The 16,079-nt window shown below is 41.8% G+C and overlaps 1 protein-coding gene across 1 annotated transcript in view; it reads left to right on the top strand.

The window, feature by feature from the left end:
• The window catches only part of SORCS3 (sortilin related VPS10 domain containing receptor 3), a 569,211-nt gene that overhangs the window by 533,711 nt on the left and 19,421 nt on the right, over positions 1 to 16,079 (top strand). The window contains exons 18-20 of the mRNA XM_057735333.1: positions 1,314 to 1,485; positions 3,858 to 4,044; positions 8,702 to 8,835. Of these exons, the coding sequence (XP_057591316.1) occupies positions 1,314 to 1,485; positions 3,858 to 4,044; positions 8,702 to 8,835 (493 nt within the window). The remainder of the gene's footprint in view (positions 1 to 1,313; positions 1,486 to 3,857; positions 4,045 to 8,701; positions 8,836 to 16,079) is intronic.

Here is a 16,079-nt window from a genome sequence, read left to right as displayed (position 1 = left end):
AATGTCCTTATCATTTCAACACGCACCACTAACCACATTTTAAGTGCTCAGTAACCACAGGTGGAAAGTGGCTAGCTTATTGGACAGGGCAGCCCTAGACCCATTATGAGCTCAGTTGGCAATTAAAAATAATATGTTAAGAGGATATATTGTCATTTCATATGAGGCAATAACTATGTATAACATTTGCTTGATATCCTCCTGAGATCTCGTGGGGGATATGGGGCTGGTAGTTCAGCAGTCTGTGCAGGGCAGGGGAGAGGAAGTATCAGGGATAGTGGAGGATCAATGTCACTCATAAAGAATTTGCTTTCATCTGCTTTCAAGGCCTCCAGAAGAAGGCAACGTGGATGGACTGGTTACTTACTCCTGATACACAGGGTGAAAGATGAGATGAGATGAGATGTGATGATGGTGGTGATGGTGGTGTCTGTGGTGCATTTCTTTTATGTGGTTTTACCAGAGTATTGATTTTATGCAGCCTTACAGATAGTAATATGCCTGGGAATAACATCTGTCACGCAGGTCAGGGCTGTGGGCAAGCTCTTGGCTTGGCTTCGCGTGCTGGGGTCAGTGGTCAAGTGAGATGACCTGTCATCATTGTGTGCAGAGATGCCCTTATCCTAGAAGGTCATGGTGTTTGCAGGGAGGTTTTCCCATGCAAGCTTCTTCTCTGAGGCCGTTTTACCACAGCAGGATCAAACAGGAGTTTCAAACTTGTGCTTCTAGTCTGGCATTGGTGATGAGTGGGAAGTGAAATATTAGCAAGGAGAGAAAATGTGCTATAGAAGAGCCCAGTGGCTCCAGAGTAAGGACTATTATTAGGGGTTGGGGCGATGTCCTGGGGGTAGGGGGAAGACAGGAAGAGGCTTCCTGAGTAATGACAGTTAGAAGAAGGCTGATCTTCTAGCTGCCTTCTGGCCTCAGGAAGGTAGGAGCAAGTCTCTCCCTCATAGAGAGAACCACCCGCTTTTCTTGCTTCCCTAGTCCAGTGGGTCTGCCTCCTCCTGTATCGTGTGTGAGTCAGACATTGATTTTTCTTGGCTTGTTTAGGCACAGGTCCGATCCATGGTTCACCAGGTGGGATCGATAATGTTTAAAGAGCTGCTCTTCCTGAGGTGGAGAGATAGTGGTTTCTCAGCATTTGTTTGGCTTCCTAAATGGCTGTCTTCTGTGGGACTCAGTCTTGAGGTGCAGCTATGCAAAATCTCCATCTCACTCTTGCTGTCTTGCATGCTCTCCCATTCGTGCTCACGCAAGCATGCATACATGTGACACCAACCACACCACTGACAATGGTCAATACCCCTTAGGTACCGGCGGATCGTGTCCAACAACTGCACAGACGGACTGAGGGAGAAGTATACCGCCAAGGCCCAGATGTGCCCCGGAAAAGCCCCTCATGGCCTCCACGTGGTGACGACTGATGGGCGCCTGGTGGCAGAGCAGGGACACAATGCGACCTTCATCATCCTCATGGAGGAGGTAGGCGAGACCCTCCTGGGTCTCTGAGGACAGAACTCATAAGCAGGCCATTTCCCACTTCCAGATGGGAAGAGAAGAAAGATCATGTATTCCCACTGGTCCTTGGAACAAAGTCCATGGTGAGAAGTGAGACTGCTGGGAGAAGATGGAAGGAGTGAAAGAGGGCTTGGGATGTTTAGGGGTCCTGTTCCCTTCACTCCACAGTACAGACCTAGGCTTAATTGGGGCCCTTTTGTCTCTGGGCAGGTGGAGATGTGAATATATTCTTTGAGGTACCCTTTTAGGGTCTGCATCATTGAAGGAATGTTTATTATTATTAGACCGTACACTGTAAACTTTGCCAGAAGAGGGGAATTCACATTTTTTCTGTTGTTTTCAGGATCTTTTTTTGTTTTTTTTTTTTTAACCCTTAATCCCACTGATTAGAAAAGCCCACAAAGCTGTCAAAGGGTCTTGAAAATATATGAGTGTGAGGGTGGGAGAAGGTGATCCTAACCCTTAAAACTTACTTTTTATAAAGAATGTCATGTGAGTTGACTTTCCATCAGCTACCTGTTCCATTAGTTCACTTTTTAGGTCTCCTGCAATCTGGGCAGTAAAATCAGACTGTGTTCATTCATTCCAGGGTAGAAACAGCTCTGCTCTATGCGTCTTGCTGCCTATATGAATTGTTTCATCTGTTTCCAAACCAGGGAAGTTTTCAGGCATTCCTTGCTGAGGTACTAGGGCAAGAAAGCTTGCCTGATTTACAAAGCCATCTAAATTTAAATGCATATTACTGTGTGCTCTTGAGATCCTGGAAAGAGACCAAAGCAGGCCAGGAGTTTTTTTTTTGTTTGTTTGTTTTTCCCCCTAACTATGGATACTTTAGAAATCTTTAAATTCTGGCCCACACGGGACAGGATGGTGAGGATTCCTTATCCTGGGTTGACAGATTCTTTAGCCTTCATCCACACTGGGTGCTTGAAATAAAGAAATTTAATATTCAGAGGAGGTCATTATCTCATTCCCACTAGGTAGTTTCCGGGACCAGCTCTATAAAAACCTTCTCTTGAATAGATGTGAAGGGCCATGATCTTATCCATTTGAATTGCCTTCAGTTCATTTCCACTTTAATTTATATTCATAAACTCAAGGGTAGTTGACATTGTGTGGGGGGCAAGGTAGCACCTATCAATATTTTACTCACATCTGGGTTGCCACAGGGGGAAGAGACAGAAAGTGAAACTGTGATGAATGCACATTCACTGGGCAGGACTGGCTCACGATTCCCAAATGATGTATTTCTCTTCCTATTCCATCAACCATCTTTGTAAATAAGGAGAGAGACCCGAGTCTTCTTTTTCATCCAGGATCCATATCTTATGATCAGGCTCAGTTGAGTTTATCCAGAGTGTTGGCCCAGTATAGTGGGGAGAAGGAGAAGAAAGGATGGGGTTCAGAATCAGCCCTTATTAATAAGCTAAGGATCAACTTGCGATGGTAAGATGCACGCGGCTGAACCGTTGACATCACCTCCTCAGGCAGCACCCAGGAGGCTCTTAACATCCCAAGAGGCTGTCAGCTGAGATGGTCAAGAAAGTTTTCAGGGAAGAAGGGGCTTAGGCAGGTTTAGGGAAACCCAAGGTCAACAGAGCACAGGTATAATTTTGACTGCTTTGCAGTATTCATCTGTAGAATGGAAATAATCATCCTATCTCACAGAGTTATTTTGAAGGTGGTATTGTATGATATGTGTTAAGTAATTAGCAGAATGCCTGGGACCTAATAATAAATACTAAAAAGTGGGAGCAATTATAATTATAGCATGGTGGTTGAGAGCATTGTCACCAGACTGCCTGGGTTCAAAACTTGGCACTTCTGCTATTGGCTGCAGAGACTTTGGTCTAATTACTTAATTTATTTTTGTCCCAATTTCTAAAATGGGGACAGTAATACTTTCTATATTATAGAGTTGTGAGAGGATTAATTGCTTGGAACTGAAAGGAAACTTTATCAGTGTTAGCTGTTACTAGTATTATTATTATGACACAGGAGAGGAATAATTAAACAGTGTGTATGAGGGAGCCAGGCAAGCCCTTGGCTTCCCCATTTCAGAGCTCCGTAGAGGCTCTACCTTATCCACAATTGCGAGTGTGAACCAAATCAGGCTGCCCTGATCTTGGGCTACAGGAGCAATAGGTCCATAGTACCTGTTCATAGAGTCCAGTCGCTGTCAGATAGGAGTCTCATGGTTGCGCTGAGGGTGTTTCAGCCCCCTGGGAGAGATCCAGGCCAAGAGGGTGATGCTGAAGGCACAGGACCAAGCATCAAATAGGAGTCGGGCTGGACCATGAGAATGGGCCCAGGCCAACTGCTATTCCCCTTTACAGGGTGATCTCCAAAGGACAAACATCCAGCTTGACTTTGGGGATGGGATTGCAGTGTCCTATGCTAACTTCAGTCCCATCGAGGAGGGCATCAAGCACGTGTACAAGAGTGCGGGCATCTTCCAGGTGACGGCCTATGCAGAGAACAACCTGGGCTCAGACACAGCTGTCCTCTTCCTGCACGTGGTTTGTAAGTAACGTGAGCCATCCCCTCTCTTACTTTCCTCCCAGTTGACAACTCCCTCTGTTCAGACTTCCCGGGATTCCAAGCTGAGCTGGATTTGGTGTGACTACTTCCCCAAATGATGACCCCAATCAAAAGACTGAGATGTGAGCTCATCTGTGTTTGAGTTTCATGATACTGAAGTAGACTGATTATTTTGAAAGTTTGGAGAACATTACCACCCGGCCCCTCCTTTTCAGCTCCACTCTGTTCTGATGTAAGTAAGTGTATGCATGCAAACACACATTCAGGTAAAAGTCCTTTCCCTTTGCTTAGGAGATGCCTAACGTAGAGGAGGAGGGAACTCATCTGGTTCACAGACACAGGCTCATTTTCAAACCACTCTGAGTGAAGGCAGCACAAATCAAAGTAAATTGTTCTCTCCATTGCAAGAGCCGAAGAAGGATGAAAGGAACACATGCCCAAATTGTCTTAAATGTAGAAATGAACACATAAAATAACTTAATTCTTACATCCAAGGTTACTTCAACTTTACCCTGGTTGTAAATAATTCTAAGAAGCTTCCAACATATTCTTGTTGTCCTAGAAGGTCTTTCATGGCTATTGGCTGCTGCTAGGCATGAGCCAAAACAACAGCTGACGTTCCAAAACAATGTGTTTGTCCTGGATGCATTTTGTGTATTTGCTCTCCTGAGACTTTTCTCATCTACACTGAAACTTAAGTATAACTTTAAAATGTTGGGTCAAGGAAACGTTGTTATGGGGCTGTTATTGGTTTCCTGTCCCTTTATAGTGATACTCCTGGGTGTAAGGACTTCTATGGTTCTTTTATACCTCACGATAGTTTCAGGGGTAGTAGGCTACATGTGGTGACACTTAAATGCTTTAAAAGAATCTAGGTGAAAACAAGGGGCACCTTTTCTATTGACCACTCATAATCCTTCTACTGTATAAGCGAACTACAATGAAAAGATCCCTGGCAAACAATAACCTAGCTGGTCTCCTAGCATTCTAGTCACAATAGTAGCATAAGGACCAGCAGTGATGAGGGAAGTGCATGGAAAAAGACCTGGATTATATATGTTATATCGGTAAAGATGCCAAGCTACACAGCCATGAGATAAACGATTTCTTCTCTGGGTTGTCTGAATTTCAGTTTTAAAATGGCTTCATTCTAACTGGTACCTTGCTTCACAAGGCTCTTTTAACAGGAAATAGGAAGCACGAATGACACCCAATCACTCGCTAATTTATTCAGTGACAATTTGTTGAGTTTTTAATATATGCAAGGCCTTCTGCTAGGCACTGGGAGACACCAGTACAGAGATGGCCCTGCCCTTGCAGAGTTTACCTTCTGGTGAGGGAGGGGCGGTAGTGCTGGAAACGGGCCATCAATAGCCTGCAAGGTGATAACCACACTACGCCAACTATAATCATTCTGTGCCAGAAGCACCAGGTCAGAAACCCAGGTGGCTGGTGTGCAAAGTGTTTATGAGCCCATTTGAGAGCAAGGGAGACCTGTGTTTGAATTCCAATTATATGCCTTTGTGAAACATCTAACAGCAGTCAGCTTTCTTAGTCTTTACAAATCCCTGATTCCTCACCTTCAATACTTAGATTATAGCAAGGCTATGAGAATCAAATTGGATTATGTGTATATGTCAGAGGTCCCCAAGACACCCCTCCCAGGTTTAGTGATTGGCTGGAAGGATTCACAAGACTCAGCCTATAGTCATATTTCAGACTATGATTTATTACAGTGAAAGGAGACAGAGCGAGATCAGCAAAGGGAAAAGGCCTGTGGGACAAAGTCTGGAGGAAACTAGGTGCAAACTTCTAAGAGTCCTCTACCCATGGAGTCGCACAGAACATGCATAATTCCTTCAGCCATGAGTTTCAGCAACATGTATGAAGGGCAACTTACCAGAGAAGCTCACTGGAGACTCAGTGTTTGTGGTTTTTATTGGGGACTGGTCAAGTAGCCATCCTCTGTCTAGCATATACCAAAATTCCAGACTCCTCGAGGAAAACGCTTTTTCAGAATAAACCATATCTTTGGTAAAAAAAAAAAAAAAAAAAAAAAAAAAAAAGTCTAGGCAAAGTGAGCCAGTCTTATCAGCTTGCTGTTGACTGGAAACAGTCCCAGAGCCAGATGCCGGCAAAGGACGAGTCTTGCACACAGGTCTTTCTGATGATGGTGATCTCAGGTCTATGTCAATGTTTTCCTGCACCATGTGCAAAATGCCACTTAGCACCCAGCCTGGCACATAATGAATGTCACCTGCTCTAGTAATGACTAAGTACTTCCCATTCACTTTCCACCTGACACTTCTGCTGCATTTAAAAATAAAGACAAAGAAAAAACAAAATACTTTCCTCTATTCCAACCACCTGCCCCACCCACATTCCTAATTCTGCCAAGAGTGGGCCTTGCCTGCCGGGCGCAAAGACTAATGTATTTCAGTGGCAAAAAAACACAATAGCAAGGAACAGGTTTATCCTGTGGGTTATGTGCGTGAAGGAGGAAATGTTCCTTGAAACTTTTATCGTGCTCATAATTCCCTCCAAATCAATCATGGCTGCATTTACCAGACAGTTATTGTAGTGGAAACTGCTCTTGGCCTCACCTTGGGCCATTAGCTAACAAAAGTAGTTGTTAGCCTCCCATAATAACCAATCTCGCACAGATTATTAGATTTTTATCAAAACGAGCACTCTTTGACGGTGAGGATTTTCGGTTTTTGCTGTGTTCCCTCCAAAATCCCTTCAGCTCTTTTCTCCCTGACCCATGGTTTGTCTGTAGGTTGAAGCCTGGAGCTTCTGGCTCAGGTTCTTTGCCCTAAAAAGCTGTTTGATGTTGCTCCTTGAGATTATACCACTATTTACCAAAATGTACTTGTCCTGAAGCTGGCGTAAATGTGGCCATGCTTCATGGTGTTCTGATTCGTGGAAGCTCCATTCCTTTTGTGTTTGGCATGAATTCAGGGAGAAGGAGGTCTCATTTTATAGTTGGAGGCATCAAAGTACCCAATAATATAAGCCCCAGTTGAGCCAAGGCCTCTGAGTGACGGAAAGCTGAGAAGCCTGTCCAGGGCCACAAGTCACAGCAACGTCATCACGGAACTGTGGAAAAGCCCAGGGGAACCTATGAGCTGGCCGTGGGAATGGGCCTCACACATTTTGAGGGAGAGAGATAAGAACAGGAGCATTATCTAAAAAATAGTAGGACAGCGTAAAGCTCTTATACTCCAATCAAGATCTGAGAAGAAAAAAAAAAAAAGAAGAAAAAAATAATACAAATGAGCTTATTTACAAAACAGAAGCCAACTCACAGACATAGAAAACAAACTTATGGTTACCAGAAGGGAAGAGGGTGGGGCATCGTTAGGAGTATGCGATTAACAGATACATACTACTGTATGTAAAGTTAATAAGTAACAAGGATTTATTGTATAGCACAGAGAACTAGATTAAGTATCTTAAAATAACCTATAATAGAGAAGAATTGAAAAAAAGAATATTTATGTGTGTATGTATATATGTATAACCAAATCACTTTGCTGTATACCTAAAACTAGCACAATATTGTAAATCAACTATACTTCAATTAAAAAAAAAAAACAGAAGCATTGACTTTGAGGGTCATCACTATCACGGTGGAAACCAGGAAAATGTGCTCTGATGCAGTGTGATCAGATAATTAGAATATTTTAATTGGATTTAGTTAAGTAGGAAGGATACAAGGAAGGGAAAAGAAGAGGAAGGGAGGAAAGGGACGAAAGGAAGTAGGTAGGAAAAAAAGAAAAAAGAAAGGGGTAAGGGTGGGGGAGAGTTAAAAAATAACCTATCTACCCCACAAAGGCAGTGCTCACACATTAACATTTTCCATCAGCATCTTCCCCTTCTCATGTTATTTTGGAAATGAATTAAATTAAAATCCTCAGTGATTATGCATCGCGTGAGTTCCAATCTATTCTCTTCCTTGCTAGTTTAGAACTTGAGACTGCTTACATCACTTTTCTGAAGAGGAAAAAAATAGAAGTTTGGCCACCTTTTGGCAAGCAGCTTTTAAAATTATTATTATTTGGGAACCTGGCACTTATTTCTCCTTCAATTTAGGGAGATGGGCTTTTTCATTTTCATAAAACAGCCTTTCCAGCTTCTGAATGACACCCACCAAGTGTCGCAGATGACAGGCACAATGGCCGATTGTTGAACAAGATGGAACCAATTAATAATTGAAGATAATGGCAGAGCCCTCCATACAATGCACTGACCCCCAATCACAATACAGGCTAATCGGCAGAAATGCCAGAGACCGCTCTTTATCTTCCTATTTATTGGCTAAGTGTCCAGTAAACTAGCTTTGTCCTTGAAATGGAGGTTCATAAGCTTTCGTGGTTAGGCTCATCAGATGGAAATTAAGTTCAGATGTCACTCAAAAAAATCTGAAGCCCAATTTGAGTTCCCTGTCATGTGTGGTGCTTCACTTCAAGTGCACACACACATACCCACACACACATACTTCTCAACGTCTGTGAGTTTACAATCCTTGTTTTGTTATAGGTGCTGGTAACAGGGGTTAAGATTAAGAATCTGGGAGTGTGATCATTTGTTTATTCCAGGAATAAAAACACTGACATTGTTTTCCTTGTCCCCTTAGGTCCCGTGGAGCATGTTCATCTCCGAGTTCCATTTGTTGCCATAAGAAATAAGGAGGTTAACATCAGTGCAGTTGTGTGGCCCAGCCAACTGGGCACTCTTACCTATTTCTGGTGGTTCGGCAATAGTACAAAGGTTTGGCCCTCTCTGATTGGTGTCTGCTTAGATCTATACTGAATGTTCCCATATTCCAACTTCTATGTTGATGTTGGGGGCATGGGGGGATATGGGCAGTAGAGGTACTTAATGAAGCTGTGAATCCACGTCATTGACTATGACGTACCTTCCTACACCAAGTTCATTATTATAATAGAGAAAGTTCAAATAATCCTAAGGAAGAAAGAGTACTTGGAAAATCTGTATAGACCTGGTTGTTCTTGCTTCTCTAATCAATATTTCTAACACTGATTTTGCTCTGTTTTGTTCTAATCCCGGCCTTTATATTCACTAGCTGTATAATACCAAGAAAGTCACTTAGTGTCTCTAAAATTAAGTGACACCATCTGTGAAATGAGAATTAGATCTCTAAATGCAGGGCAGTGAAAGTCAAATGGGGTAATAATGCACATAAAGCAGCTTTATCAAGACCTACTAGGTGTTCTATGAAGGCCAGGTACTGTTCTTCTTCTTAGGCATGGTACTGATGTTGCCAAGTCTCAGAGAAAGGGACATAAGGGCCAGACTTTGGACTTAGCAGATACTCCCTGTGACTAGCAACTGGTGATGGTGAAGCTTGTGTCAAGAATGACCACACTTGGAAATTCCCTGGCAGTCCAGTGGTTAAGACTCCGTGTTTTCACTGTTGAGGGCCCAGTTTCAGTCCCTGGGCAGGGAACGAAGATCCCGAAAGTCATGCAGTGTGGCTGAGAAAAAAAAAAAAAAAGATCACACTTGTGTAACAGAAGCTGGGAGCAGTTCTGCTGAGCGTCCCTCAATTTAAGGGCTGCATGTTTTTTGCTCTTCCTGTTTTTGTTTTTGCATTTTCTTTAGTCGCTCTTGATGTGATTGGCATTGCTCATCTTAAACCTTTATTTATTTACCTTTTTTAATTGGGGTGTAGTTGCTCTACAATGTTGTACTAGTTTCTGCTGTACAACAAAGTGAATCAGCCATATGTATACACACACCCCCTCCTTCTCAGACCTCACCTCCATTGCCACCCCCGCCCCCATCCCACCCATCTGGGTCACCACAGAGCACCCAGCTGAGCTCCCTGTGCTATACAGCAAGTTTCCACTAGCTGTCTGTTTTACCTTTACTTAAAAAAAATAATTTGTGAAAGATATGTCAGGCTCAGAAATGCTGGATATCTAAAGAAAAGGGAAATAAATATTCAGTTGCTGGTGTAGTAACTCCTTTTAAAAAGGAATGGAACAATGCCACTTTTGTTTGTTTGTTTCGAGATGACCAAAGAGAACTTCAGCTCCTGCATGATGAGAGTGGGAGATGATTCATCCCTGCTCTTTTTTTTAAAATTTAAACAAAAAAATTGAAGTATAGATGATGTACAATATTGTGAATCCTTCTCTCTTTTAGGGAGGCAGCATGATATCATGGAGAGAATATGGACTTTGGGATCAGAGAAATAAGGGTTAGGTTTCTAGCACTGCTGCCTGTTGGCTGTGTGAGCTTGATCAAGTGATTTGAACTGAAAGTTAATTCACTCAACAGCAAACTGGAGAGAATAATGCCTGTGTCATCTTGATTTCTGTGAAAACTGAGTAAGATAATATGTATCTCCCTGGCACAGACTAGGTACTCACTAAATGGATGCTTTTTATTTTGGTATAAAAACTGGCAGTTAGGATGGGATGATAAAAGACAATTAGATTTACAGATCTAAGGGACAATTTTCTGTTTGCATGATTTGTGCTATATACTTTCGGTTTCTTATATAGGCTATGATGCTTCTGCGTTTCTGGTGTTATCATTCACCAGAACAGTAGGTAAGGAGGTTAGTTAATAAGATCCCCATTTGGTGCATTAGAGAAGTGAAGCTCCCTGTGTGAGATGAGCATCCTAAGGTCAAATAGCTGGTTAATTGTCGAGCCAGACCTCAACCCAGGTCTCCTAACTCCTGTCTGTCATGTACCACCCCCGCAGGCCCAGGTGCTTTCCCTGAATCACTCTGTTTATCTCTTGAAGGTCACAGACCCGAAAAATCTGCTTCAAACACCAGCAGACATACATGGTAAAAAAAAAAGAGAAAATATTCTAGGAGAACATTGGAAAGAGAAGGATTTTAAGTTCATTTCACCTCTGCGGATGTGAGGTTTGGGCTGTCCAGCCAGGGAGTTCTTTTCTGTTAGTGTTTGTTCACCTGGTGATCTTTACTGAGTGTCTACTGTGCGTAGGGAGGGCAGTTCTTGGCCGTCATAAACACAATGATTTACTCAACTGCCCACAAGGAACTGAAAACAGTGTTTCTTTGTAGTACCATTTTTTTTCTTTGGGTGTTGATTCTAAGACCTGAAATACCAGACAGTGTCTAATAAATATTTGATCAACAGAGAAGTGGACAAAGTGATTGGAGAGTCTAGTTTCTATTTCTCTAACGATTATCTGTTAGTTTGAACAAATCACCTGATCTGAAACTCAGTGTTCTTTTCTATAAATCAAGGATACTAATATCTAATCCATGAACATCATTGAATTATTATTTGAAATATCTGTCTATTTATCTACCTAATCTATATTAAGCTGTATTATGAGAAGGAAATTTTAAATTGCAGAATGGCATTATGGTTTTATTTTTTTTTAATTGGTGATGGCCTGAAGTATTCCTTTGGTTAGGAATTTCCATCTATAAACTTGAGCATAAAGAGCTATACAAATACCCAGAGCTCAAAGGTCTTACTAGCTGTTTTTTGTCCCCAAAGAACCAAGAGAATGATAGTACATTAGAGGCATTAGAACAGAGTCATATTGAAATGAGACAAACCTGGGCTGGGGTCCAGACTCAGATTCTTCTTTGCTGTATGTCTTTTGTTAAATCGGGTAATTTCTCTGTGCCTCAGCTTTGTTCATTGTACTGTCAGAGTAAGACTACTAGCGACAACATGCTAATTTTGCTTTGAGGATTAAGTAAAGACAGGTATTTAAGCCCCTAGAACACATCTAAGCACTTTAACACATGTCACTGCTGTGCACACCTTTTGCACCAATGGCATCTGCATCTCAGTGGCAAATCTGATTTGGTTCCACAAATTTCTCTCCCACCTACGAGCATGGTTATTCTATCCATTTAAAAGAGGTACATTTTCAGGGCTTCTACTAGCACTATGACAGTAACACATCAAGGTGGCCACAGTGCCCAGAAATTGATCTAGTGAGCATTGTATTTTCCTGGCAAATGACTGAGTGTCTTTGGGTGTCTTGGTGAGTGCTCTTAGTGTCGAGCTATTTGGTTACCTTTTATGAACAAACTGATCTGTGAAAGGAGCTAAGACCAATTTTGAGCATTTCTTTCTAGCATTTGTTTTGCACTAGGCCCTTTATATACATTATTTTATTTCATCATCAGAACATCACTGATGAAGGAGAAATTATCCCATGTGTGTGTGTGTGTGTGTGTGTCCGTTTCTATGTGTTGTGACCAGGTGAATTGGATTGGATAGGTTCACCCAGGTGGTTGAATTAAATCAATCTCACAATAAGAATCAATTGACTACCCCCCACCTTTATAGCCAACCCTCTGCTTGGTGCCCTTAGGAATAGAAGGTGCCCTTACAACCTTGTCTCTACCTTTAAGGAGATTACATTCTTGATGAGAAGGCAAGATGAACACATACACAATGATTGGTGAACAAGTGTGATGGTGTACAAATAGAGAGAAGAGAGCAAGCATTCCTAAAATCCAGCTCTAGGCTCATATGCCTACAAGCCTATCAGTGGGAGATGTGAAATTGTATAAGTAGCTCCATAGGTCTTTCTCAAGAACCTGTATTTTGTGCTAGATGTTATGAGGAACACAGAGCAGTATAAATTCCATTTGTTGCCCTTAAGAAGCAGTCTGTTTGAGGATATGAGATTAACATCCAAGACCAGATACTATAAGTTAACAGTAATAGGAACATAACATTACTGGCCCAGCCAAGCAGCCTAGGGGGTGCAAGTCATGTATGGAGCTGGTTCTAAGCTGGCATTGAAGGAGCAGTAGAATTGTGGCAGGGAGTAGAGGAAGGGATTTGTGCGCAATGGTAAGGCTTTGGGTGTGTTTGTGTTCTGTGTAGATGGATACCACCAAAGAGGGATTCGTTTGGGGAGAAATTGCATAAAAAACTAAAATTGGGGAGGATAGATGACAAATGGCTTTGAATGATATAACTGGATGTGTTTTAGTTTCTCACAGAAACTCAGATTTAGGATAGGATAATAGAAGATGGAACCAGGTTCACAGACAGTGATCCTTTTGACAGTGAGATACTTTTGAAGAGTTTTTAGAGGGTGTGTGTGTGTGTGTGTGTGTGTGTGTGTGTGTGTGTTTGAGGGAATTTTCTTTTCCCAAACTATGAATTTTCAAAATGATATCCCATAGTCAGAAGACATCTTTCGGTACTATTTGTTTTATTTATTTTTGGTCTTTGTGTGTCTTTTAGATTTTCTTATGTAGTTCTCATCATAGCCTATCCACAACTATATATTCTCCACTTCATAAAATAAGCACTTTCCACACATTACTATGTAATCTGCTACAGGTTTTAAGTGAGGCAAACATAGTGATTGCATAATGTGTCCACTTTGGGAACAGCGAGTTTTATCAAGATATACCTTTAAATTGTGGAGATTTAGTAATATTCAATATTGACTTACTGTGTATGGGAAACTGATGTAGACTGTATCCAAACATTTCCCTGAAGCTCCCTGTTCCATTAGTCAAGTGGGAATCTCCTAACTAAATAGTCACTCAGAACTTTGTTGATGTCTTGCTGGGCTCAGTGGATAATACGTGACCTGCTGCCCATGGGGGATCCTGTGTGGTCAGGGATACAGCCTGCAGTCTAAGAAGCCTGAGCCTTGCTGTGGCTGGCCCTGCAGCTTGGACAAAACATGGAGAAGTCAATTGACCGCCTGTTGGATTTGTGGGGCTCTAAAAGGCCAATTTGCTGGGATTAACAGAGGTCTGGCTTAATAAATGTGTCTGCTTGCCTAATAGATTTAGTAAATGAACCTTAAAATACTTGATTTAATTTAGCGTTGTGCTCTAGACATGGGTGGCCAGTGAAGAACTCAAGAATCCTGTGGAGTGTTCCAGCTTTGCAAGAAAGGGGAAATCAGCCATGATGCCATAACAGCTGATGAAAAACAAAAGCAATTTGGAAAACAAAATTAGCCTCTGCCATTTTCCTAGCGTGGAAGCCTGTGGCCAGCTACCTGGGGGCCAAGCGTTCACATTCCACACAGTTTGTTTGCTGTGGCTCAGAGCCCTGACTGGCTGATGGGGTGGCACGCTGCCTCCCACCTCAGATGGCATTCCCTTGTCCTGCAGACGTGCATCCTTGCTTGGTTCCGGGATCTGCTAGGAAAGCAGCCAGATGGAGAGGAGATCAGATCTGCTGGGACAGGAGGAATTCCACTTCTCTCAGAAAGAGATGTAATTGCTCGGCACAGCACCAATTACCCAAGCCTAAGATAAGAAGAGTGTGCAGGGAAGGGAAACTGGGGGCCACGTAGACCCCTGAGAGCTGAGGAAGATGACATGGGAGTAGTGAAGATTCCCTGAAGAGAAAACCATTAGGGGAGAAAAGTATCCTGGTGGTGAGAGGTGGGAAGAGATTAGAGATAGCTGAGGACAGGAACCAAAACGGAAGGGCAATGTGATATAGTTACGGTCAGAGAGAGCAATTCATGGAATCAAGAAAAGATAAAAACACGCCAATTATTCCTTTTTTGTTTTGTTTCTCTCCCAACATTTTAATATTAAAAACTTCAAACACAAACTAAAGTTGAAATTTTACAGTGAACCTTCACATACCCATCCACCATCTGTAGGCTCTCATTAACATCTACTATGCTTGTTTTATCATGTCTCTGTATCTGTTCATCCCTCTATCCAGCCAACAACCAATCTTAAATTTTTTATTCATTTCAGACACTTACATGCTTTGTCCTAAGTGCTTTAGGTTGCAAATCATTAGCTAGAGTTTTTTATTTGCTTATACTTTTCCCACCATGGAGGTATGAAATGCATCAACAGTGAAATGTACAGATCTGAAGTGTGTACTTCCTGAGTTCTGACAAAGGCATGTACCTGTAACCCAAACTCCTATCAAGATATGTAGTATTAGCGTGACTCCCAGAAGTTCTCTCATACCCCTCCTCAGTCAATTCCCACCCCAACCCCCAGAACCAATCACTATTTTTTTCCATCATGAATTAGATTTGCCTTTTCTAGAATTTCATATAAATATAATCCGTGTGTGTGATTCTTTTACATAAGGCTTCTATCATTTCTTATGGTTCGGAGACTTATCCACACTGTTGTATATATCATTATTTGTTCTTTTATGTTCACTGTATGCATATACAATGGCTTGTTTATTCATTTTCCTATTGCTGAATTCTCCTAGGTTCTTTTCAGTTTTTGGCTAGTATGAATATACTGCTGTGAACATTCTCTTTTGTTTGTGGATATATATTTTCTTTTATCTTGACTAAATCCCCAGGACTGCAATTGCTAAGTCATAAATATAAAATGTTATAACTCCTTTGGAAAAAATGATTGCAATTTCTTGTAAAACTGAACTTTTTCAGTTTTACAATGGTTGCACCTTTGCGTATCCCAGCAAAAACGTATGAGTTCCAGTTGCTCCACATCCTCAATAATATTTGATATTACTATTTTTAAAGAAAATTTAGCCATTGTGGAGGGTATATAGAGCCATCTCATTTTCCTTTCAAAGAATATAACCTAGGTAATGAAGCAGTTGAAGGTATTTTGGCAGATAAGAAGCTCATGGGTTGACTAGTAGGAACTAGAAAATTTGCCGAAAGCCGTTTATCAATCCTGTGTCCTGATTGCTGAATGAGTCCTCACAACTTCTAACCCAAACCTTTAATTTAAAAGATAAAGTACTAAGACACACAATGGGGACAAATTTTGCCCAAGGTCACTCTTTAAAATAGTAACAGAGCCAGAGTTTCAAACTTCTGTTCCTGTTGTGCTAAAGACGGCAACTCAGTGGCACACATTTTTCCTTTATTCCGTGTCCGTGGCTGACATTGCCATGCTGAGCCCAACTCGACTTCAGCTTGCTTCTCAACACAGGACAGTAAACAACCACTATTGGCCCGTGGAAGTTGCTGTCCATCATAGAACTTACTTGTACCTCATTTTTTGTTTAATTAACAAGGCCACACCCTTGTGTGTATCATTACAG

Source organism: Hippopotamus amphibius, chromosome 5 (assembly GCF_030028045.1).
Source record: "Hippopotamus amphibius kiboko isolate mHipAmp2 chromosome 5, mHipAmp2.hap2, whole genome shotgun sequence".
NCBI classification, from domain to species: domain Eukaryota; kingdom Metazoa; phylum Chordata; class Mammalia; order Artiodactyla; family Hippopotamidae; genus Hippopotamus; species Hippopotamus amphibius.
Note: the sequence above shows the minus strand (reverse complement) of the source record. Positions and strands in the feature narration are given on the sequence as shown.